This window comes from Nicotiana tomentosiformis, chromosome 1 (assembly GCF_000390325.3).
Source record: "Nicotiana tomentosiformis chromosome 1, ASM39032v3, whole genome shotgun sequence".
NCBI classification, from domain to species: domain Eukaryota; kingdom Viridiplantae; phylum Streptophyta; class Magnoliopsida; order Solanales; family Solanaceae; genus Nicotiana; species Nicotiana tomentosiformis.
Window position 1 is genome coordinate 18,719,549 of NC_090812.1, and position 26,597 is coordinate 18,746,145.

The window sequence follows — 26,597 nt, forward strand, 5'->3', positions numbered from 1 at the left end:
ATGGGCTACAAATACTTTGAGTTTGAGTTCGAAGAAATCGCTCACTCAATTATTAAGACTAAGGTCTATCTTACTTCGAGTTCGAGCAAATCACTCGGTCACAAAAGGCCTACGGGCTACGATGATACTTTGAGTTCGAGTTCGAAGCAATCACTCACTAAATTATTAAGCCTAAGGGCTATCTTACTTCGAGTTCGAGCAATCACTCACTCGATCATAAAAAGCCTGCGGGCTACGATATTTTGAGTTCGAGTTTGAAGCAATCACTCACTCAATTATTAAGCCTAAGGGCTATCTTACTTCGAGTTCGAGCAATCACTCACTCGATCATAAAAAGCCTACGGGCTATGATACTTTGAGTTCGAGTTCGAAGTAATCACTCACTAAATTATTAAGCCTAAGGACTATCTTACTTCGAGTTCGAACAATCACTTACTCGATCATAAAAAGCTTACGGGCTACGATATATTGAGTTCGAGTTCGAAACACTCACTCACTCAATTATTAAGCCTAAGGGCTATCTCACTTTGAGTTCAAGCAAATTGCATGAAGCCTAAGGGCTGAACATTTTCATAAAACATAAGTAAACAAAATCCTCACTAAAAAGAAGAATGGGGACAGAGACAAGCTGGGAAAAAGAAAAGACTTTATATACACAATGATATTTACAAAACGACCGATCAGGGCCTTACAAAGTAACCTAATCATCTACGGGAGCAGTCTTTTCTACATCGAGCTCCTACCCACTCTGAGACCCGCTTTTGCTCCCGTCATTGTCATCGTCATCGTCATCATCATCGTCATCATCATCGGAGGCCAAGGCCCCAGCTTCAGCTTCAAGCTCTCTTGCCTTTGTTATCTCTTCAGAAAGATCGAAGCCCCGAGCATGGATCTCCTCGAGGGTTTCCCTCCGAGTTTGGCATTTGGAAAATTAGGCGATCCAATATGCTCGAGTTCGAGCGGTATCGACATCCTCTCTCACATGGAACTGAGCAGCTTCGGCATCAGCCCGGTAAACAGCCACTATTGCATCTGCATCGGTCTTTGTTTTTCAGCCTCGACAAGTTCAGAGGCCAACTGAGCCTCGAGCTCCTCCTTTTCCCTCGCTTGAGCCAAGCTTTTCTCCTTCAAGCTCTGAAGTTGACTTTCGCTCGATGACAACTGGGCCCGAGCAGTCTCTCTCTCTGCAGCAAGGCGGTCCATATTTTCTTTCTATTTTAAGGACTCCGCCCTTATCTCATCAACCTCCTCGCGGAGTTTCCCGATCAACTCAAGATTCTGCTGCAGCTGTGAGACTGAAAGATTAGCCATCATTCCAGTATCGAGCCCATAGGCTTTTAATAGTATCATTACCTGCTCGGACAGATCGGTCTGATCTTGGTGAGCTTTAGTCAAATCAGCTCGGAGATCCTTGATTTCCTCCCCGTTTTGCCCTAAGAGGAGTTTAAGGATATTCCTCTCCTCCATAACCTGTTGGAGATCAACCTCATATCAATGCAGCTCAGCTCGGGATCGAGAACATGCTTCTCGATAAGCTGTCGCAGCCTACGAGGGGAGAAGAAACGAAGTGAAAAAAGAAAAATAGATATGAGTGATAATACCAACAATATAAATTAAGGTTTACCTGATTCAAAGCTTGCCGCACTCCATGGAAAGAATCTAATGCCTTACTGCTACCGGCAATATCCTTGACGCCGGTAAAAAGACCACATAAGGGATCGTCCTTCTCATGAGGCCTGTCTAGTTCGAGGGCCCCCAAAGCTTGGGCTTCCCGAATCGCCCCTTCAGAAAAAGTAGGAAATGTGGGCGAGTCTTCGATTGTTGCTGTCCCGGGTGAGTCACTTGGGGCGTTCCCTTCGGTTCGAAGATATTCGGGAACAACCCCTTCAAATATATTCCCAATCCGTTGGTTTCGATTGGAAACATCCTCGATCTGTAATGACTCAGGAACTCTGCCCGAATCCTTCTCCAATATACCCTCGGTTTGAGCCGGAGCTGTATAAACCACCATCGATCCACCTGCTTGTGGAGCATCGGTGGTTTTCTTTGTTCGGGCCATCAGCACGAACTCCTCATCTTCATCTCTTAGGTGCTGAACCGACTCTGAGGTCAAAGGGATGGTATTCTTCTTCGACTTACGAGTCGACCTTGCCTTCGGTTTTGGATTATCGGAAGTAGAGGCCCTTTTTCCTCTTATTTCCCTTCGGCGGTTTGGAAGCTGGGATCGAGGTCTCTTCCTCGCCGGGCAAGGGCCTCAAAACTGCATCTCTGCGCAGGCCTACACACAAGAAAATCAGTTAAGTATAAGGAGAATGTTTCGTTCGAACTCCCAAAACATGAAAGATAGGCTTACCATGATTTTTCGCCTCCCATCGACCCTTTGCCAGATCACGCCACGAATGTTCTGCATAAGAGGAGTTCGAAGCTAGAGCCAGTACCCAGCTCTTAAGGTCGGTAACGGCGCCAGGCATCCAGGGAACCGCTGCATCACAAAAGGGATATCGGCAAGAAAACAAGCAAAGAAATAAGGCAATAGGGAATAAAACAATAAATTACACTCACGATTCATATTCCATTCTTCGCGGAACGACATCTTTTCGGCAGGGATCAGGTCCGAAGTCTTCACTCGAACAAACCTGCCCATCCAACCTCGATCTTTATCCTCGTCTATACTCGAGAACAATACCTTGGTAGCCCAGTGTTGTAGTTCTATCAATCCGCCTCGAAAGAGGCGAGGACTATATAGTCTCATAAGATGATCGATGGTGAAAGGCATCCCCTCGAACATGTTTGAAAAGAAATGGATCAGAATAACGATCTGCCAAAAGGAAGGATGAATTTGGCCTAGAGTTATTTGGTATTGCTGACAAAAGTCGATGATAACACGGTCGAGAGGTCCTAACGTAAACGGGTAGGTATACACACTTAATAATCCTTCCACATGGGTGGTAATATCGTCATTGGAAGTCGAAATCACCACTTCCTTATTGCCCCAGTTACAATCTGCCTTCAACTGTTCAAGTTGCTTTTTGGTTATCGAGCATAAATATCTCGATACCGGTTCGCATCGACCGAGAACCAGCGTGCTTTTGTCGAGCTTGAAATCAGAGGTAAGAAGGCATATTTTGGGAACACACTCCTCTGGCCGTGGCTCCGCCGGTATTTTATCGGTGGTGGGCTGTGAAGAAGAGGCCTCTCCTTTTTGAGGAACGGTCTTTGATGTTTTCACTATTTTCCTTGAACTTAGAAGAAAGGAATAAAAGGGGGTATGATGTTTCAAAGGAAGATTTTTTGTATTGAAAAACACAGAAGGAAAATTTAACACAAACAAATTCAGAAAATATAGGAAGATGCTTAGAAAATTTTGACCAGAGAATGTAAAGGTGATTAATGGTAGAAAAATAGGATATTTATAGGTTAAGTGGTGGCGGTTCAATCTCGGTAATGGCCGACCGTCACCTGACACGCATTAAATGCCTCGATAAACGGAACTGACGGACCGCTATCACATACGTCACGATCGAACTCGATGCAGACGTCAGTGTACGTCTAACCGTACTGGTGGAAAATCATATCCTTTCTCGTTACATCCTTTCCGAGAAACGAGGGGACTATATGTGTACGGTCAAAACCGATTAAGTCAGTCGTACGGACTGGTCGAGATGATAATACTTCGATCAAAGGGTATCTACGTGACGACAGGTCGAGGTCCGAAGTAAGGGCGTCAAGCTTCGAACTCTAAGACCGATCAATGACAAGCTCGGTATCATTATCGAGCTCATATCCAAATCGAACTACGAGGCAAAGTGAAGATTGTCGAAGATGCATAGACCGACTAACACTCACCCCGAATATCGAGACTCCAAGTCAGAATCGAGCTCGAACCAAGGCCGAGGGCTCGATCCAATACCGATCTCGAGCCAGTATCGAGCTCACAGACAAGAACCGTTGCAACCGCATTAGGGGAGAGAATCTTGGCAGAAATCGAGGAAAAGATAATTTATCATGGGTTCTCCACTATATATTTTTTATTATAGATAAAGTAGGATCCCTCTACTATAAAAAGAGGAATCCTTGTAAGCATAAGGGGACACATTGTAACAAAGACAACTTTAGAGAGATTAACACTTTTTGGCTCATTTACTTTGCCTTGTTAATCAATATTTCTTTTTGCTCTGCCTTATATTTCATTCCATTTCTCATGAATATATATATTTCTACTTCACTCTACAATTTGTACCAAGTTATATCACGTATCCTTAGAACCATACACAAATTTAACTCTATCTAATTTTTCGAGTAAACAGTAAATAATCTATATCTATATATTATTAAAAAAAGAGGAAAAAACCCTCTCCTTAAGCAAAGTGACAGCCTAGAAAAAAGTCACATGACATAAGTAGTTAATAATTAGTTATTTAGTTAATAATTAATTATTATTTATTATTTTTGAATTTAAATATTTATATAATAATAAAATAAAATAGTTTATAATAAAAACAAAAATTTTAAAAACAAATCCATTTAAATTGGAGAGTAGTTTCAAGTTGGAGTTTTTAAATTATTTCAAAACAAAAAACTAAAATTACAAATAATAAAAACTTCCACTTCAAAATTTCTTTGTTTTTTTAATAATTGTTCTTTTTTAAAAAGAAATAAAAAAATTATTTTTATTCAGAAACTATTGTTTAGAATAATAGAATAAAAAATAAAATAAAAAGTATATATAATCTATTATATTATAAAAAAAGTAGCATACAAAAATAAAAAAAATTAAATAAAGTAATCTATATCAATATCTATATATTATTAAAAGGAGAGGAAAAAGCCCTATCCTTAAGTCAAGTGGCAGCATAGAAAAAAGTCACATGGCATAAGTAGTTAATAATTAGTTATTGGTTATTATTTTTTGATTTTAAATATCAATAAAATAATAAAATAAAATATTTCATAATAAAAAAAACGAAAATTAAAAAAAGTTTTCCATTCAAATCGGAGTGTAGTTTCAAGGTGGAGTTTTTAAATTATTTTAAAATAATAAAATAAAAGTACAAAAATAAAAAACTGCCAATTCAAAATTTCTTTGTTTTTTAATAATTATTGTTTTTCTTTTTTAAAATAAAAAGTTTCTTTATTCAGAAAAATATTATTGAGAATAATAGAATAAAATATAAAAATATATATCTTCTTTTATATTATAAAAAGAAAGTAGCATACAAAAAATTTTGTTAAGTAATATGCTAATAAAAGTTTCTATTACCAATGCGATAATGGTAAATATTGAATAATATAATAAAAAAAAATACATAACAAAATAATTATTCTATGACTATGTAAGTTTCTTGAATTTAATAGAGATTTTATTTATTAAAATTCAGATAATATTATTGAGAATAATATGATAAAATTTAAAATAAAAAATATTTCAAGAGTAATAAAATATATATCTTCTATTATATTATAAAAAGAAAGCAGTAGAAAAAAATATTAAACAAAGTAATATGCTAATAAAAGTTTCTATTAACAATGCAATAATACTGAATATTGGATAATATAATAAAGAAAAATACAGAACAAAAAAGTTATTCATTGACTATACAATTCTCTTTAATTTAATAGAGATTTTATTCATAAAAATTCATAGAATATTATTGAGAATAATAGGATAAAATTTAAAATAAAAAAATATTTCAAGAGTAATAAAAAATATATATATTCTAGTATATTACCAAAAAAAAGGTAGTAGACAAAAATATTAAACAAAGTAACATGCAAATAAAAATTTCTATTAACAATGTAAAAATACTAAATATTGGATAAGTATAATAAAGAAAAATATAGAACAAAAAAAAATTAAATGGCTATACAAGTCTCTTTAATTTAATAGATATTTTATTCATTAAAATTCAGACTATATTATTGAGAACATTAGAATAAAATTTAAAATAAATAAAATATATATCTACTATTATTACAAAAAAAAAGTAGTAACAAAAATATTAAACAAAGTAATATGCTAATAAAATTTTTAATTAACAATGCAATTATATTAAATATTGGATAATATAATAAAGAAAAATACATAACAAGAAATTTATTCGATGACTATATAAGTCCCTTTAATTTATTAGAGATTTTATTTATTAAAATTCAGATAATATTATTGACAACAATAAAATAAAATTAAAAATTAAAAAATATTTCAAGATTAATAAAAAAAAAAAATATTCTCTTATATTACAAAAAGAAAGCGAGCAGACAAAAATAGTAAATAAAGTAATTTGTTAATAAAAAATTCTATTAACAATGTAAAAATACTAAGCATTGGATAATAGAATAAAAAAAATATAGAACAAAAAAGTTATTCCACGACTATATAAGTCTCTTTAAAATAATATTATGGGTACTATTTATTTACATTATATTTCACATAAAATCCACATATATTATGGGTACTATTTATTTATGCCAAAAAAAAAAACCAAATATGGTCAATAGTGGATAGCACATGCATACAACAAATAATGCAATAGTAATAAAAACACTAAACGATCCCAAATGTATCATGTAGGGTGAAATAACTCCCTAAGCTGGCTCTAATCATTAGGCTAAGACATGATTAACCGTGAGATTTGGAGATTAGGCTAAAGGCCTAATCACACAGACGCACACATCTATTTTCTCTTTACATTAGTAGTAAATACATATATCTCATTCTTCTTCCTCAAACAGAAGCAGAGAGAGATCAAATCCAAGCACACACTCTCATGGCGAAGCGGTCCTTTTCCCTTTCTCATTTCTCCTCCTTCTTCCTCCCTAGAGGCGACACTCTCTTTTACCTTATTGCCCTTTTCTCCATCCTTTCCCTCCTCCTCCACCACCTCTCCCCCGTCTCCGCCGCCGAGAACCGCCACTTCGAGGGTTTCGACGCCGATGAAGTCGATGACTTCGCTGAACCCATCGACCCAATCATCTCCTCCACCCCACCACCTCCCCTTACCACTACTCTCTCCGTCTCCGACCCTGTTGAATCCCACCACGGCCCTCCTGATCCAGCCCCTCCCGTTACATCTCAGCCGTCCGATCCAAAACCAGCTTCAACATCCTTTGACTACTGGGATGAGGATGAATTCGAAGGTATTCCTCAATCTTTACCCTCTGATTCCCCTTTAATTACTGAATCTGTCACTGCCACTCCCACTTCTTCCGATTCCGATCCTAATTTGAAATCTGAACCAGAGCCCGAGCCTGAAATCCCGAAATCCATATCTTCCTATACTGTTGAGATTGTTTGTGTTTCTTTCTTGATTATGTTTGTAATAAACTATTTTACTGGAAAAAAAGAGAATGAGAACTTAGCATTAGCTTGGGCTAGTAAATTTGCAACAAAAGACTCTATCTTTGAGAAGAATTTTAGCTTATTGGGTGTTGGGGAAACCGATGATTCACCATTGTTGTTGAAAGAAGGACAAAATGTGTTCAAATTTTATGCTAGTGGGAGGAGATTTTGCCAGGGTTTGTTGGCTACGATGGAGCTTAAAAGCAGGCATGATTTGATTTCGAGGTTGTATAATATGGTGGTGCCTTGCAAAGATGAGATAACGTTTGAGGTGTATATGAATGATGATGCAATGGACCACGTGGTTCTTGCTGTGGCTAGGAAGAAACTGGCCAAGACGATGCAAAAGGAGATTACGGATCTTCAGAGGTTTGCATCGTTGGTGAGCCCGCCCAGTGGGAGGAAATGGGTTGCTGAAGAGTTGGCTGTTGTTTCCGAGTCGAAGGAGGTGGCTGGGGATATGATCAATGAAACTGTGCTCGATCAGGTTTGTGTCTGAATGCCTTTTTTCTAGCTCGGATATTTTGTTGGTAGAAAAATAATATGAATGTTAGTGAGTTGTGCTAGATTGAAATTTCGTGTTCTTTTGCAAATGTTGAGTTGGAGTATCTATTCTAAGCTCAACTGTCATTCTGAACTTTTATATATATGCAGTGACTTTGATTCCATTTATATTTTTCCTATATTCTAGCACTTATTGAGAAGCCATGAAGGCTTCTAAGTTCTAATATAGATATTGGAGCGTGGAAATCTACTGTGCTTAAATGTTAGTACTAACTTTCAGGTTTTGGAGAATTATGGTTTCTAGGAATTTTTACTAGTAAGCTGTTGTCATAAGTGTTATGATTAAGTTGAAGTAATTACGCCTTGTGGAAGTTGGTGATCTACTGAATAGGAATAAGAGTGGGCAATGTTTGGTAGAGTTGCTTAGTGACACATGTAAGAAAAGGAGAATTGGAAGGGATTGTTGAGTAGTTCAGTTTGCATGTGAACTGTGAACAGAGCTTCACTTGCTAGAAGAAGCTTAAAGATTTGCACCTTTAAGTACCTAACTACTTGTTGATTTTGTGGGTAGAAACTAAAAGTGACAGGAATCTTAACCTCAAGGATTTTTAAAGCAGACAGAATGAAAGTATCTGACCCTACTTGATCCAAAAAAGGAACGATATTTTGACCCTGCCTACTCAGTTATCTAGTTTAAAAAGTAGGTCAATGAATTTTCTGGCGGTAAATTATACTATCTTCGCCCAAAGAGATTGACTTTGTTTGATGTTTGTGGAGACGAGGAAAAAAGTATATGAATAACTGTATTAACTTTATTGGAAACGTTAAGATAGTTAGAAGAAGTCAGAAGAGTATGACAATCTCACCTTTAATTCATAATGATGACACTATTTGTGGTCCTGTGGGAAGGGAGGAACAGGGGGGAAAAGAGAGACTAACTGGTTTAGTTTTTGTGTTTGAAGTATTGATGATTTATTGTCCTGATAACGGGAAGAGAAATTCCACCAAAAAGGGGCATGATACATTCTTCTCTTTTGTCCAATTTTTGATGGAGTATAAAAGTTAATGGTGAGGTGTAACCAACTCATTCACTTCTACTCCACTCATCTTGTACATCGAAATGACTCCTTAGGCTCCACTTTTACTTGTACTCCTTCAGTCTCTCCTCTTTTTATCCAAGCAAACAGCGTAAAGTAGTCACTATCAATTAACTTGGCTTTCTGTGATGTCGATGGTTTTTCCATTTGAGGAATAGAATGTTCTCTTTGGAGCATGCTAAGTAGAAAGTTGGTCGGGCAAAATGGGGGTGATGAAGTATAAGGTAAAACTTTCTTGTAGAAAGGGATACAAAAGAAAAGGAGGTGGACATTTTTTTTAGGATTGATGGGATTAATGACATTTATAATTATTGAACTTGGGATTGATTGGGTAAATGAAATTCATAATTATTGAAGAGAAAATCTTTCTTAAATGTAAATTTAGTCTCTGGATTTGATTTTAAAATTTAATTCTTTCCCACATCTCTGTATCGATATTCGATACTGCGGGAGTATCGAACTTTAGATGAGTTGGCTAGGAAACTGAGCACCATATTGATTCCTCTATTTGTAGCACCATATTGATTTCTCTATTTGTTTTTAAAGTGCGAAAATAAGTCAGAATATTATTCTTATCATCAATTGTGCCAAGAGGGTAAACCTATTACAAACATTGGGGTTTGTCTTGTGCAAATGTTGTGAAGGTGGAATTCTTTTGTGGAAAAGGATTTTGGTTCACGTGTTTCTATGTCTCTGTTCTGACCCGAGGACACATTTATCCAGTTCTAGCCGCTCCTTTTTGTTACCTGTGGTTGCAATCTACCCGATTATTAGGATTAATTGTCAGTCCTAGTCCACTATACCTCACCCCAGAGGTGAAAGTCATTTCTTTTCTTTTGCTCTTTTTCTGTGGGAACACTTGCTCCTTTGGTTCACAGAACAGCAAACTGCAGAATAAGCTAATGATGAACTTTTATTGCTCTCAGATGAGCATCCTTAGTGAGTAGTACTTGATATAGCTTTTTTTAATCAGGTGTAGTATGTGATATAGCTTTATGTTAATACCTGCAGGTTTTCGGTGACAAAGCATATGAGAAATTTGGCAAAGGTTTCATCTCGGTGCATTTCTCTGATCAACATCTGGGTTCACACAAGAAGATGCTGATATTCAAGTTTGCTCTCCCTGATGCCAAAAACATGGCTGATATGACCCGGCTTGTGGCTCTTGTACCTTATTACATTGACTTAGTTGGACGATACAAGTTGAGCTCGCATGTGAGTAATTATGGATGAAGCTTTACTGTATGTAAAATTTGAACAAATTCATACTATCTTAACTTTGATTTCTACGGTTCAGGCCCGCACAAAAACTGATGGAGCAAGAACGAAGATTGCTCAAGAGATTTACAAAGAACTACAGAATGCCAGGCAGGAAGCGCTGCAGAGGAAGAAGGCTGAGCAGAGAAAGAAGATAGAGGAAGCTGAGGCTAAGCTTAGTGCAGAGGCTCTTCGCAAGAAAGAGGCTAAAGAGCGTGCTCGGCAGATGAAGAAGGCAATGCCAAAAATGAAAATGACCCGGGCTGGGTAGATTCGAGTTTATGTGACATCTCAATCTTCTCTAGATCCCGTCAATGGTCATTGTGTGTCCGAGTGTCGCTGAATTTGATTCTTGTATTAGGTAGACGGGATGTCTCTTTGTTGGTTCTGTAATTTAGTTAAGTAGTCTAGGGGTCTTTCCTTATTCTGGCCACAGGTTGTGGATTTTGACTTAGTTTGGTGCCTATTGTGAAGTAATGGGTACACAGTTAAAATAATATTTTGTTAGAACTGAGAACAATTTCTTACACTAAGTAGAAAAACTTAGATCTGAATTTTGGCGGTCTAAATGATTGGAATGATTGATCGCAACAACACTGTAGTTTATCTGCTACTGTAAAGCTGATGATGTCACCACATTATTGGCCACTTGTTACAAATTTTACTTTGTTTTTTTCTTTTGTTATTATGATTATCATTTTAACCCACATCTCAAATGCAAAACAAGATTTGACGACGATTTCTTGAGAGATTGTATAAGCAATGGGGATAAATGCTGATACAAGTCTGAAAAGCTCAGATGGTTAGCGATTATCTGGTTGTGCATGTTATCACTTTTTTTCCTTCCTGTTTCCAGCTGAGTTCAATGAACTTAGAAAAAAAAAATGAGAAATTGGTGTAATAAGAACAAAATTATTTACCAAATAATTGATCGACCACATTGCCAATTTTTTTCTTCCAAGATTGTTCTGGATTTGGTCTTGTTGTCTTGCAGACATGAAACAATCAGGAAACAATGATATCTTTCTAATAACTAGCTTATATAATGATATATGATTATTGTCCAAGTAATAAGAAATAGTACAGCCTCAACAAATCTAGTTTGACAACAGATGAGAAATTCAAATTTCCAAAACCAACTTTGGAGCTCAGCTTGTCGCCCTTCTGCAGCAATTGTATGACAACTGTATCTCCAACAGCAATGAATAGAACATAGGCACTGCCACAGGCATGACATCATCATCTTTTGGGAGAGGATAGCGAGAAAATATTGCGCAGCTTTTTCTTGAAAAACAGTGGTAGAGCTGAACCGAGAATTGGCAATGTGGTTATGATTGCAGCATATGCAAGTACCCACATTGAAATCTTGCTACGCCGAGAGAGCTGATTAAGACATCTTTTAACAGGAACCAGCATTGCATCAAAGTCTGCTTTCGGAGCAGGATCAAGCTGAGTTGTTGCATTTGTTTCTTCTTGCTGCACTGTAGCATTGACACCTCTAACACTATCTCCAGCATTGTCATCTTCAGCCAATTGCTCATTCTGCTGACTTCCTACTTCACCTGATGGCTCATTGCTAAATGCAGTTATCATTCCGTCTTCTCTGACATTCACATATGGTGCCTGATCAATGGATGATTCCAGGGGAGTAACCACTGTGGTATTCTGCATCTGCACAATATAATGACATAAAGGCTCCCAATTACTTTAGCTTCAACTATCATTCTGATATATAAGAATTCACCATCATTTGTCTGGACCTTCACAATAACTTATGAGTAGAGCTATCAATTAACTAGCCAAATAAATATGTATTTAAGCATATCTTTAAAGTATGAGCAGTTTCAACGTGAGTGTACAAATCTGCATACGTTTTCTCGATGGATCAATGAGCTGGATTTCAAAGCATGAAAATATTCTTCAACAGCCCTAACCCACCTGCACCATAAGGAACACATGATTAACTTGTTCTCAGTAAGTATTGATGTCATATCTCATGCTACTAAATAGTCACCACACAGTTCAATACAACACTTGGAGGAGTAAGTAATACATCTGAATGCTTATCAAATACAGATTTACTGAATTCTCCAATTTAGGGCTCCCCTACAAATCCCAAATTCTATATACAATCCAAGTCTATCCTCAAAGAACTCAGTTTTTTCTTGATCCTTCCATTTTGGAACATTTTCGCCTGCTAAAAGAATTGAGATGACTGAATAATGGCGGAGATAAAGTGCTAATTAGATTTAACAAAAACATAAAGTAAACTAAATTACAATGCCAAAACCATATCAGATGAGAGGAACGCAAATTACCAGGAACTTTTTGCAGTAATCCCTTCAAAATATGCCAAGTGTCCCCCATGGTGTGTGGTAGCTAGTACGATATTTTTGTTTGCCCTGAACAAGAATCATGTCTTCATACTATATTTAGAGGCGCACCACACACACTTGCACACACACAGAGACATGAAGTGAAAGCATAAAGAATAAAAATGATCAGGGGCAGACACACATGATATGCGGTGAGTTTGAACTTCCATTAGGTAATCGAGTCTTTTCATATTATAAGTACTTCACTGAACACCCAATATATACTGCGGAATAGTTACACCCCTAGAGGAGGGAAGGGACAGAAGTAAAGCTTTTTTGCACAAGTGCCTTCAGTTTTCATTATGTTTGACTCAAGGGTGACCACCACCAAATGCTTAACACATTAAATCCTTCTTTCATGTCTTACTTATCAACCACACAGTTCCATATTTTCCCCCCTACGACAATATAATTTTGCAGCTGTATTACTTCGCATTAGTTCTGACCTTTTATCTGATCTAACAAATCCGAAATGAAACTAAAAGGATATTCTGTAACACAAAGGATGACATACCGACATTCATCCCATGGAATTGCTTCTCTTGTACAGACTGGATCATCCAAGCTACTAATGCAGAGGAGGGGAACCATCACATTCCCTATATAACTGGTACAGCTTGCTTTTCTGTAATATGTATCAACAGTCTTGGGGAAGAGGGGATGGAAATAAATGCTGATTAATAAGGCATTGGACGGACATACTGGAAAAAAGGGCAAAGTTGTGTTACCTCAAGATTAGCAAGAATACGAGTAGCATGGTGGTCAAAATCTCGGACAGAACATGACTGCAAAACAAAGAATATAAGCCATCAGAATGAGCAATACACAAAAGATAGATCATCTACTTGTTAGTTGCATATATTAGCAACTAAATCAACTCTTTTACAAGGAACACAGAGAGATCTGCTCTTAGTGCGTGTGAAAAAAAAGAGAGGACTTCACCACACCTTTGAAGTTACTGGGGTTGGATATTATATCTAAAAGTCTATCAGATGGCGCCTGTTTCAGCGTCAAAGGTTTCTTGTCCGCTACTAATATTTTTCTTTCCTGTATTCTTTGTAGTAGATGTCTCATCTCAAGACAAACTAAACTAAAAGGGATAGACATCCATGCATGAAAAAGTATAGCTGGGTTTACATTGTCATCCTTCCTTGGCACTAAAATAATAAAATTTTCCATCAGACATTAGATTTCACATTTACTTTCTTTTGAATATGGACTTCCTATAGTATACTATTCCAGATGTCTTCACACATTGTATTTCCCATATGATACCCAACAATTTATGTAAAGTCAGCACTTTGCCCCTTTACAAGAAAACCTATAGTTTGGTTGCCTGGTAGAAATCTCAAATGTCAGTGATTAGAACAGCTCAATATATTTTAATTAGGGGAACTCCATCTATGTTAGTCATTGTTAACTGGTCTTAGTATGAACTAGTCATAGTATCAAAAATCCTTTCAACGTTGAATTCGTTATAACGTGCTCTCTTAGGCACATGCTACATCTGCACCTGGGTTTAGCGCTAAATGAGCAAGGGGTTCCATGATGATACTGGCCAGAGAGCGGAATGAATATAGAGGATTTATATAACCAGCCCAACTAGTATTGGATTGAGGTGTAGTTGATTGATTGATTGACTCTAGTGATGGTCATTGGAGATAAAGTACTGAAAATAGATCAGTAAGAGAATTAGATGACCTTAGCAATGCCTTCCCAATCTGCCAAACGAGACCAAGTACTTTGATGCCTGCAAACAGATTGTGCCAATTAAGAATTAGGACTTCTGAATGAAGGCGAAGTGAAATAAAACTACAATGTATTATGGAACATAGAATTAACTTAGGATAAATGCCATCACAGCTAATAGCAAAGCCATTAAAGAAAACACAATATCACTGATAAAAGAGACTACAGGGACTTACAGCTTGGCATAATCTTTCAATCCAATCGTAAGAGCTCTGTCATAGAATCTCTGCACAAGCCTGCGTTTAATAAACCTATCACCAATCTGAAAAAAAAAAATAGAAAAAAGAAGGTATTAATTGTTGTATGACATAAGAAAAGGACGAAATAACAAGATTAGGGTGTGTTTGGTATGAAGGAAAATGTTTTCCATGAGAAAGCCATTTTCTAGTGCTTGGTATGACGGAAGTCATTTTCCATGGAAAACAATTTCCATCAAAAGGAAGAAAATGACTTTTCTCACTTATGGACAGAAGTCATTTTCCTTACAACTATCTTAAATTTTAACTGCATATTACTTGCTTTAGCTAACACTTAGACATTATTATTAATCTCTAGTACTCAATAGTTTCATCAAAACACTCTCCAATTTTCTATTGTTTTAATTTTTAATATATATTTTTTATAACAAATATTTTCTACTCACCAATCAAACACCAGAAAAATTTTTCCTTGGAAAATGACTTCCAACATTCCAACACACCCTAGCTAATACTAAACTAGGTCAACACCATCACTATCATCATCTAGCATCTTCACACTATTGTTTCAGGCTAGACAAACTCTTTCCAGATCATGCATCCAAAAAAACAATCTTAACCCAAGAAATAAACAATATGTAGTAGAATCCAATTTAGTGGGAAGATGTACCAGATAAAGAATGATGTATGAAACAAAAGAAGCTGGCAATTCACCAATACCTTAAAAAGATAGTCAGAGGCTCAGAGCATGTAAATTAGCTAGTCTACTTACTAACCAAAAGGTCCCAAGGAGAACATATTGCAGCTGCCCCGACAATCGCAGTATTAACTCCTTCCTCACCTAGATATTTTACCTGGAAATTATTTATATTGTCAATAAAATAGTTCTTGGCTTCGTCCAGAACAGCTGCCATGTTTAATATACCTGAACTCATTGGATGCTCAAAATTTAGAAAAGGAGTGCACATTTACGTAAAAAGCCTTAAAAATCGAAACATTAGAACGTTAATTCATGCCTAAGGTTTGTACATATCAAACTTCAGCAGATGGACCAACTAGTAAACTGAGAATAATCTTGTTTAGATGTATCCTCTCTATTACTGTGGAAAATTTATGTAATGGTCATAATGTTGATATACACTAGGATTTTTGTATATATCGATAAGCACTGACAACTAAAGCTTTATGAAAGCCATCGAGACAGTTGTCATATGCTTGCGTATAAACCTTTCTGACAATAATAACTTCTCTGAAGATATTTACTGTAACAAGCTATGGAATTCTCTTCCTTTATCTTTCAAATTTAGTTTCTGTCTTCAGGTAACCATAAAGAAGATTCTTTAGCACAGAAGTGTTGCAGAATTTCGTGATCATACAAGGAAAGCTAACAGAATATTCAATAACAAAATATGTAACAACGTACCAGAACATTGGCACCAATGCTAGTCCCAACAGCAAATAAAGGAGCTTGGGGGTATTGGGCATGAAGATGGTCAATGACTTTGCGGGCATCCTCCGTCCATCCAGCATTATAAAAGCAATCAGACTGCCATCAAGATATCATGAATCTTGAGCTTTCATTGCTCAATAGTCCAAGAACTATATATTTCATAACACAATAAGCATATCACTACCCAACATTATGTACCTTAGACGAATTAAATTCATTGTTTAACTTTCATTATTTTCACGTCTTATTTTTACAACGTCAAGAGAGTAGATTTAAAGGCAAAGAGTTTAGGAGGAACAACAAAAAAATAATGGAAATCGGAGGCACCATAAACCACTAAAGAAGTTTCAATTTCCTGAGGGACAATTTAATAAGGCGGTTTCATTGTAAAAACTAGCTGATCCACGAGCAATTTAAAATTAGAAAGTTCATAGCATCTCTGCTTTCTGAGCAATTTAACTGAAGAAAATCTAGATGATATTATCTATTACCAAAAGCAATTCAACTGGAAGATTAAGTTCTTGCTTAAGGATGGAGTACTCACAGTTATTGACACTCCGCCGAGACCCCGATGATTGCTCACGACGACATTCCATCCACTTTTAGCCATCTTAAAAGCAAGATGCTTTATGTACTGCTAAATTAAAGCTGATTTAAGAAAGAGCACATAATCTCAAGTAATCATATGATAGAGCTCAATTAACCAGTATATAAAGTTCGAAACAATAAAATTTTGTAAGAGCCTGCAGACCTGGTCATATCTATTGAAAAGGGAAGAGATATGCTAATAAACTGAGAAGAAGGGAAGAGAATAAAAACTCAATGGAGGAAGAAATTCTTTTTGCATCAAAATTGTTTCTCCAAAGAGAAAGAGACATAAACATGCAAAAAACTCATAATTTTGAAGACACTAGGAAAAGAGTGGAAGAAAGCTTACAGCAGAATCAGAGTCACTTGTTAAACCAGGAATCACTACCATGATGGGACCTTTATCATCACCATGAAATCCATCAGAACGTTCAATGGCTGGCTTTTTAACTGACAAATAAAAAAGAAACAGAAATTGGTGGGAATTTACTCCATTACGTACGTAACACATAAAAACAACAGGGAATACTCAAGAACCACTACTCAATTGGTCTGGTGAGAGCTTGACCTTAAGACAAGTACTTGCTAAAGCAAATGATTAGAGATAGTAGCTTGCATATTTACAGGGATGATTCAAAACAGATATTGAGTGCTATCAAAAGGTAACCAACTAGATAATTCCAAGTCCACCCTTAAACGTAACCTCTTAAATAAGGTAAAGTCAGTATTAGTAAAAGTCATTTATGATTCTTTTTCTTCAAATCAGAATTAATACAATGAAGTCATTTATGATATAGGCTGATAAAACTGCTTGAATAAGTAGCTCAAACAAGCACAAGGATGTCTGAGGAAAAAAAGTTATCTAAGCATAGAAAACCACGGGTTTCCTAGAAAGAGGAGAATGAGACTTCAATGATGAGAAAAGGCAGATAAAGAATTTAACCAATGGAGAAATATTCAGAGTAATTCAAACACCCTTACAGGAGTATTGCTTTCTATCAAGCGCATTCAAAAGATAGAAATTCGATCTTCTATTTCAATCTAACATTCAAAAGGGCTTCTCACTTCCCAAAAGGTAAAAGATGGAGTTGGAAGAGGCTCTTCCATAGCTTTTGTTTTCTACTTTCCAGTAATTTTATAACCCTCTCAGTGACTATCGTTAAACAAAATTAATCGCCACAGATAAATATAATACCATCTTCTTTCTTCCCCTGAACTTCTCCTCGAACAGCAAAATATTTTATTATTTGGTCCTAATCCTTCATCTTTGATATGAGCAATTAGAGGCTAGTTTCCGAGTTGTCTATAGCATCTTTTAGTCCTCCAATCTTGTAGAAAATTTGACTTTTTCATCAAAAGAACATTGTCATAATCCAGATCTTTATTCTATTTTTGAAGTTTAGTTAAGTTCTAAGACAAGCTTCTTCAATCAAATTATGAGTTGAAACAGTCCATGATGAAATGAAGACCAATGTATAAAATGTAGTTTACCATCCGCATTTGCTAGCCAATCCAAAGCTATTGTCCCACCATCAGACGTGCGAAATATCTGTCTGGAGGCAAGAACGCATTAGTGAGCAAAAAGTAGCACTTCTTCACTGTCTCATATGAGAATATGATGTTTTCACAATGTCAAGGGTAACTGCCTCGCAGACAAGCCAGTCTCATTATCATATATGAAGAGTATGCTTAACATGTAAAACCCATACTTAAAACAGTTCAAACAGTAAGTGCACTGACCTAAAAATGTCTGCCAATATTTACCTAACATACAAGGGAGACCAAAACTGATATTATCATAATATGATACTTTAGATGAACATTTAAGCCCCGTTTGTTTTTCTTAAGAAAAAGGTTGAAACTAAATAAGCCTGTTAATCGTCACCTTCTATAGTTGCAAACGGGTGCCCTTCCAAAGAACTGTAAAAAGGCAGTCTGAATATGAGGACTGCAAAGCCATGGAGTAGACAAATACCTGCAATAACCAATAAGAAAATACCAACGAATAAGGAAAAATGAAACAAAAAGCTATATATACTCATTTCATACAAAATTCAGTCTAAAACTATTGCCCAAAAAAATGTAACAGCAACAACAACAACCCAGTATAATCCCTCAAGTGGAGTCTGCGGAGCGTAGGATGTACGCAGCCTTACCCCTGCTCAGGGCAGGGCAGGGAGACTGTTTCCGATAGACCCTCGGCTAAAGAAGGTGAAGGAAGCCCTAATATCAAGTAATAGCAAGACAAACCCTGATATCAAGTAATAGCAAGACAAATAATTAGAGAACTAAATTTAAGATAGCAACAAAGAATATGAAAGGGGTACCGTTAACAAGTATTAGCAAGACAGTATAATTAGAGAAATAAATCCAAGGTAGCACACGAGAATATGAACCAAGTAATGCTAGCAAACTACGGAATTCCTATGGCACCCAAAAAAATGTAACAAAAGGGTATATTTCACGGGTTCCAAATCATCATCATATTATATATACCAAAATTTCAAAATGATCAAGATTGAATGTTAGCAAGATTATATTTTTATTCATTTTTTACCTGCCATGTAGAATTTTACACTTAGAAACGACCTCTTGATACAGCTCACAGCCAGAGTTAAAGGTCAAAGACACAGGTTGTCCCCTAAACGCAGTGAATAAATCTTGAAAGAAGTGAATCTCCACGAAATGATAGAGGAATACACACAGTAAAAACAGGAAGCCCAAGAAATAATGATTTACAGGTATCAAGAAAGCAGCTTTAAGCAAAAGCTCATATGGGGATTCTGAGCTTAACTCAATGCAATCCATGGGGATCTTGTAACAAGAAACAAGAAAAATTGATGGAAAAGAAATATGGAAACAAAAGGGTGGGTAGTTAAATGGGTGAAGAAGAGAAGGGAATAGTCGGTTGGGGCTAGTAGCCTACGAAAACTCGAATTCTCTACAAATGGTTGGGACTTGGGCCATTTGGTAATCATTACGTGACTATAGATTTGCAAAACATTGGCCATATTTTTTGCCGAAATAAACTTAGATTTTAATTGTCAAATACATATTTGGCCATAAATTTTGTCTATATTTTGGCCAAATTCCAAATCCCAAATCTCAAAACCAGCTCAATAGCTAGTTTTGGGCCAAATCCCTAATAATACATATATTTTTCCAAAATAAATTTAAGAAATATATTTTGAAAACGTATGTCCAAACACATTTTCATCTTCAAGCCAAACTTCACCCAAAACAGATTTTTCAAAACAAATTTGAAAATTTATGGTCAAACGCTAGCTTTGTCTTGTTTTCAATATTTCTATACTTGTCTTATTTCGAAATTAGTTCAACTTTAGAATACTTTATATTATGAGCTTACCATAAAAAAAATTAATTATGACAAGTTAAAACACACAAATAATATAAAAGTGTTATATACATACTCTATCAAGACTAAATTTGTCCCAAAATAATTATATTACTTTAGGAATTCAAGACTAAATTTATTAATTATATCCAACTATATAAATTTGTTAATTATATCCAACTATACTCTTAGGGGTCGTTTGGTACATAAGATAAGAATAATAATAATCGGGGATAAAGTTTGAGATTAACTTTATTGCATGTTTGGTTTGGGATATTAGATCTTGGAATAACCTTTATACTAAAATGGTGGGATTAGTCATCCCATATACAAGATGGGATTAGCTATCCCATTGATCACGCCCAACTATGTCTTATAAAAAGGACTAAGCGATCGTTGCAAATATAATCTGGTTTACAAGTCCGGAGTCGAATCCCACAGGGAAATAACGTACTAATTACAACTTTTAGTTTAGCAAGAATCCACCTAATCAACTTCCAAAAATATTGAATAATGAATTGAATGTTATTGACTAACTAACAACAAGGTGATTGAAAAGCTGTAAATTTTTATTTTTACTACTGACAAAACGAATGTTGTAGACAAGATTGAAAATGTTTAGAATTGCGATTTTCCCTCTTATCGGAATCCTATTTGTTGCTTCTCCTATAAATTATCCTAGATACTCTCTACCGATAGCGAGCACTTTAGGTGTAATAATTCTCTTCCGAGCAAATACAACAATTTACTAAATGTATTCTTCCGAACTACACTAGCTAGCACTCGTTTACCGCTCACTGTGATCGCACCAAGGTTTCGTTATTCCTAATCCCACCTTTAAACCCTTCGTATTGATCCCTCATATACGTTAGGAGTGATGTTGTTCAACAACTACCTAAATATGTACCATTTTCCAAGTAATACACACTAAATAGGTATAGCCGATTGAGGACCCTTGAATCAACCACAATAATCACGTAGTTAAACACGTAGGAAAAATTCAATGGCAAATTTATATTAAACGCAACAAAGAGTCATCCTCCAAGAGGTTCCACCAAACCCTAGAATAAAGAGTTTAGCTACTCATAATTGTTTTAACAATCACAACATAAGAATTCATCATCAATGATAAAAAAGGGAGTAAGAAAGATAAAAACTCGTTTCCGAATCTTCCGTCTTGCTCCTTGCCTATTCTTGCCTTCAAGATCCTTCTAAAAACTAAGATACCCTCTTTTTGGGCGAGCTGGGCTTCATATAGGTCAAGGACAGTCGCCTATGAAATTACAATTTTAGCCCTGGAATAATTTTTCTCGGAAGGACGTGCGCGGCCGCGCACCTGGGTAGGTGACCGCGCATCTGGCCGCGCACTTTTTCCAGTTTCTGCCTGACTTGCGCGGCCCAGTACGCGGTCAGTGCCCGGCCGCACACCTGGGCAATTTTCTGCACTCTTCTTTGTTCTTCTTTTTAAATGTGCTAACCTCCTTCGATCCTCGAACAAACTCCCAAATTACTCCATAAGCCTTTACTTGGCCTTCAACGCTCCATATTATCTCAAAACACTCCTTAACCTCATTATAGCCCGGAATTGCTCCTGCAAAGCATAAAAATACTCAATCAGAGCAATTTACTATCATTTAACGCTCAAACATCAGTGAAGTGCAGCCAATTTAGAGTGCAAATAGTGGCCAAACTACATAGTTATAGCCTACTATCAATACCCCCACACTTAAACCATTACTCGCTCCCGAGCAAACAAACCATACTTTACATAAACACAACCTCACTAAGTGACTTTCCTATCTCATCATACCAAGAATATTTCAAATAGACCAAGCACAGTAGTGTAACATCTTCACCTCAAGAATTGACTCACAAGCATCACGCATTATTCGCAACTTACTTACTTACTCTAACACAGAGGTCAAGAATTACCTTTTCTTCTTGAATCAAGTGCTCTCCCATAACAAAAGAGAATGGTTCCACAATTAATAAAATTCATGAACAATTAGGAACTTCAAGATAGACAGAATTCACTCACCCTCAGAAAACGACATTCATGTGCCACAAAAGATGCACCACAGACTTGCCCGTAGTGTACTACTCTACTAATTGAGTTCATTAAGTCAAGGATCAAGTAGGACTTTTAACTGGTTGTAATGTAGGTTACGAGACGGGTAGGATACATTTAGATATAAGAGTGACTACACCCCCTAAGCTCTTTAATACATACACTTTAGCAGTCGGAACCCCGCACTTATGTCAAACCATACTACGCCTTCAAATCAATTTACAATAACTCCCAATTATTTACACACAATTACATCAAGAGTCACCACTTATCAAGGAAATATTTATTTATTTATTTATTTTATTTTTTTCACAGCAATACAACTATTTTGTTTTCTTCTCTTTCTTTTTCAATTCAAGTGGCTCTTACTTTTTTAAAACAGTTCACCTTTCTCCTTATTTCATTAGTTCCACTCAAAAGCCAAACCAACTACCCCACACTTTAAATTTTATAAAGTTCATAACAATTCGAGTGCTCATGAGAGGTTAAAATGTTCAAATAGATGGTTAATTCAAACAAAGGGGTAAGGCTTGTAATGTGGTTGCCAAAGAAACGGGATTACAGGCTCAAAGGGTTTAACTATGATACATAACAATTAGACGAGTAAAATATACATATTTGGCTCAAGAAAGAAACACCTATATCACTTCCAAGACTGAACAAAACTACTATTTCACTTTGTAAACACACGGGTCAAGTTCTAGACATCAAATGCAATGCACATAATACAACAAACCTCACACACACATGGCATATGACTCACTCAAGATTGGATCATCAAAACACTCTAGTCAAAGCACTTAAGCCAAGTTAATAACATACAATTTAAGGCACATATACAAGAGTCAACAACTGAGCCTAAGCGTCATACTACAACACTCGCTATTCTCAAGGCATAACGAAGTTGAGAGACCATGTTTTCATTTCAGCCCATAGCCCACGGGTTCCTACTTCTAAAAAAATAAAACTAACTACACCCGGTTCAAACGAAACCCTTGGAAAAGAACCGCGGCCCAAAGAAAAACCAAGGGGAAATTGATACACCACCAATAAAATAAAATCTTTTTATCTTTTTTTTTCCGACTTTAATCCCTCAAGAAACCCGTCGAATGATATCCATCGTCGGGAAAAGTAGAAACTTTTGAATTTTTTTTTTTTTTAAAAAAATGAAAAATCGAAACTTTTGAGTTTAACTAACCAAAGAAACTAACACTAATCTATATTACTATATATATACAACATAAATACAAGATATCCCCCACCCACACTTTAAATGGCGGCATGTCCCCATGTCACACAAAGAAAAAAAAATGCAAGGTAAAAAAAACTTCCATGATAGAGTCAGTCCTGGTCGGAGACAGTGCCGGGGTCGAGATGGCAAGCCCTGCTAAGTGCACGCAGCCATGCCATGACCCTCCTCTCAGATTTTACATTCTGGGTAGCAAGGGCATCCACTCTAGCTCCCACGTCCGTGACAGACGTACGCAACCCTGCCATTTCCTGCTATAAGGCTGTCATTCTCGTGTCCCATCTGACAATTGATGTTCCCTCAGCAACCTCCTCGTGCGGGGGCGAAGCAGTCACAACCTCCGCTTGCCCTTCATTACCCTCAATTGGAGCATCAGACTCATCGCTATTTGCCTCAACGGGTGCAACATGATCCTTCCTAATTACCACATTATCAGCCCGGAACTTCTGTTCTTTTTTTACTTTCCCATCCAAGTTCTTATTTTCCGATACACGTGCCGCACGGCATAATCTAGTGATTAAGGAAGGAAAGAAGAACCCATACCTTTGCACCGGACAATGAATGAACATTTTGTCGTGAATAACCTTAGCCACATCAAAATCATGGCCATTGATAAAACACCAGATCAGTGCAGCTCGGGGACCATTCACCTAAGTGGTATTAGAAGAAGGCAGCAGGCGGCTATTGATGACATAGAGCCAACACTTCCCTTCAAAGGTAAGCGATGCCGAATGAAACTTCTGCCCCTACTTAATCCACACTACTTCCTTGTTAGGCACACATATTGTTCTAAAGAACAAATTTCACGAGGTTGGTTCTCTGCTATAGGTGTCATAATAGTCCTCCGCTTTAGGATTTATCCCAAACACTGTCAACCGGTAAGCCCTCCTAATGGCCTCGATGGATGTATCCACACTCTTCTGTCGTACCGTGTAGACATGGTTCACATGTTCCGGGCAGTTTGCGTAAAACTCCCGCACAATCATTAAATTGGCTTCATCAGGTTCTTCAAAGAATATACCCAGCCCGCACCGAACCAATTCACGATACATATTGGGACAGTCATTTTGAAGGGAACCCATATCATTTCCCCTCTCCGATATGGGTTTCTTGGGAGCCTTATGACAAAATGTTCCTGGGCCGCGCTTGATACAAACCTGGTACTATCATATTGGGCCGCATTGGCCGAGGCCCATGGCTGGGAGGAGCTTGCGTGACCACTGGAGGATGCACCTGTGGTTATTCGTTTCTTGGATGGCTTCATACTACCTTAAACAAATACCACTATCAGCGAATGGCATGATGTGTGAACCAAGAGTGATTACTCAGACTTCACCAGCACACTTGGTCACAAAATTCCATTCTCAAACTCATTGTGGCATTTATACAAACACCTGATGTGAAAGTTTACCCGAACTCCCAAACACCAATTTTTATACTCCCAATTCAACCACAGATATACCAAAGTCGAATCTAACCCAACATGGTAAAATTCCACTATTACCTCAACATACAAACAATTATACTAAAAAAATAAAGAAATCTACTACAATACAAGAAAAGAAAAACAGAGAAACTAAACTAAATTAAGACGGAAACAAAAATAATGGCACTTACCTGAGGGAACTTGTGAGGATTTGGGTTGGGAAGTTATGGAAGAGGAGAGATGAAGAGAAGGGGGTAGGGTTTGATTTTGAAATTGGGGGAAGGGGTAAGGGGGGTTTGTGCGTTTGTTTTCTTATGTTTAGAGAGGGGGTAGTTTAGATTAGAAGAGGAGAATGGGAGGGGCAGTTATTTTTAAAGGAAAAAGAAAGAAAAAAAAAAAAGAAAGAAAAAATAACTAATTTAAAACCCTACAAAAAGGCTCCCAGTGTGCGGTCGGTGCGCGGCCGCGCACGTGTGGCAGTGAGGGTATAAAAATGTGCGGCCATATGCGCGGTCAGTGTGCGGCCGCCCATGTTTGAATTTTTTTTTTTAAATATTGGGTTGCCTCCCAAGTAGCGCTTGATTTAACATCGCGGCACGACGAATTACAACAAACCCATGGGTTGCCTCCCAAGAAGCACCTGATTTAACGTCGCGGCACGACTCGTGTTATCCCTTATCAAGGATCTTTCAAGTACAAGGTCGAGATCATTTTATCTTTCTCAACCATGCCCTGATAATGTTTTATCCTTTGCCATTAACCTTGAACTTGCGGGATCTATCTTCCGATGTAATCTCGACGGCTCCAGTTGAATGCATCTCTACCACATGAAATGGTCCTGACCATCTTGACTTCAACTTGCCCAGAAACAACCTCATTCTTAAATTGTACAACAATACTATATCTCCAAGTTTAAAGTTCCGCTCAAGAATATTTTTGTCATGCATCCTCTTCGTTATCTCCTTATATAGTCTTGCGCTCTCAAAAGCATGGTAGCGAAACTTATCAAGCTCGTGCAACTGAGTGACTCTACTTGTACCCGCCTCTTCTATGTCGAGATTCAACTGCCTCAATGCCTACCAGGCTCTATGCTCCAACTCCACTGGTAAGTGACATGCCTTCTGAAATACCAATTTCTACGGCGACATGCCAATCGGCATTTTAAAAGCGGTACGATAGGCCCAGAGTGCATCATCTAACTTTCTTGCCCAATCCGTTTTTGTAGCATTCACGGTCTTTATCAAAACGCTGTTTATCTCTCTGTTCGAAAGTTTCACTTGCCCACTCATTTGTGGGTGATATGGGGTGGCAACCTTGTGGCGTACACCATATTTTTCTAACAACTTTGCGAAGGCTCGGTTGTAGAAATGAGTGCCTCCATCACTGATTATTGCCCTTGGAGTGCCAAATCGGGTGAAGATGTTCTTTCTCAAAAAACCAATGCCCCCCTTTGCATCATTTGTAGGGAGTGCTGCAGCCTCTACCCATTTTGACACGCAGTACACAGCTACGAGTATGTACTTGTTTCCATATGAGTTGACAAAAGGCCCCATGAAATCGATTCCCCATACATCAAATACTTCTACCTCCTGAATTGGGTTCATGGGCATCTCATGTCGGCGGGAAATGTTCCCGGTTCATTGGCATTCATCACAATCCTTTACCCAGAAGTGTGCATCTTTGAACAATATCGGCCAGTAAAATCCCGACTCCAACACTTTCGCAGCTGTCCTTACTCCCCCGAAATGGCCGCCATATGGGGATGCGTGACAAGCCTGCAAAATAAAAGATTGGTCTATCTCGGGAATACATCTCCGGATCATGTTATCAACACAAATCCTGAACAGATAAGGCTCATCCCAATAATACATGCGACAGTTACGAAAGAACTTTTTCTTTTGGACAGAGGAAAGGTCATAAGTGAAAATACCGCTTGCCAGGTA

At 37.2% G+C, this 26,597-nt stretch overlaps 2 protein-coding genes across 2 annotated transcripts; one reads left to right on the top strand and one right to left on the bottom strand.

Moving 5' to 3' along the window:
• The first annotated feature begins 6,696 nt into the window (after positions 1-6,696).
• On the top strand, positions 6,697-10,751 carry LOC104095446 (uncharacterized protein At5g49945). The gene is made up of 3 exons (XM_009601589.4): positions 6,697-7,826; positions 9,952-10,155; positions 10,238-10,751. The coding sequence occupies exons 1-3, from the start codon at positions 6,768-6,770 to the stop codon at positions 10,466-10,468; spliced, it is 1,494 nt and encodes a 497-aa protein (XP_009599884.1). The 5' UTR covers positions 6,697-6,767; the 3' UTR covers positions 10,469-10,751.
• A 344-nt stretch (positions 10,752-11,095) lies between these two features.
• LOC104095445 (embryogenesis-associated protein EMB8-like) lies at positions 11,096-19,496 on the bottom strand. The gene is made up of 14 exons (XM_009601587.4): positions 19,114-19,496; positions 18,442-18,531; positions 18,048-18,109; positions 16,906-17,006; positions 16,513-16,602; positions 15,942-16,064; positions 15,295-15,372; positions 14,498-14,583; positions 14,274-14,322; positions 13,301-13,357; positions 13,087-13,217; positions 12,516-12,599; positions 12,069-12,135; positions 11,096-11,868 (listed from the first exon to the last, which is right to left on the bottom strand). Exons 1-14 carry the CDS (start codon positions 19,362-19,364, stop codon positions 11,437-11,439), a joined length of 1,701 nt encoding a protein of 566 aa, XP_009599882.1. The 5' UTR covers positions 19,365-19,496; the 3' UTR covers positions 11,096-11,436.
• Positions 19,497-26,597: the final 7,101 nt, after the last annotated feature.

What these genes read in the sequence shown, in the direction of transcription:
- LOC104095446 (XM_009601589.4), top strand. Translation starts at nt 6,768, where the DNA reads ATGGCGAAGCGGTCCTTTTCCCTTTCTCATTTCTCCTCCTTCTTCCTC. An exon ending in ATGAAACTGTGCTCGATCAG is followed by an intron (nt 7,827 to 9,951) that starts GTTTGTGTCTGA and finishes TAATACCTGCAG; the next exon opens with GTTTTCGGTGACAAAGCATA. An exon ending in GATACAAGTTGAGCTCGCAT is followed by an intron (nt 10,156 to 10,237) that starts GTGAGTAATTAT and finishes TCTACGGTTCAG; the next exon opens with GCCCGCACAAAAACTGATGG.
- LOC104095445 (XM_009601587.4), bottom strand. Translation starts at nt 19,364, where the DNA reads ATGGATTGCATTGAGTTAAGCTCAGAATCCCCATATGAGCTTTTGCTT. An exon ending in CCCGTTTGCAACTATAGAAG is followed by an intron (nt 18,110 to 18,441) that starts GTGACGATTAAC and finishes TCTTGCCTCCAG; the next exon opens with ACAGATATTTCGCACGTCTG. An exon ending in TTGGCTAGCAAATGCGGATG is followed by an intron (nt 17,007 to 18,047) that starts GTAAACTACATT and finishes TTTATTTGTCAG; the next exon opens with TTAAAAAGCCAGCCATTGAA.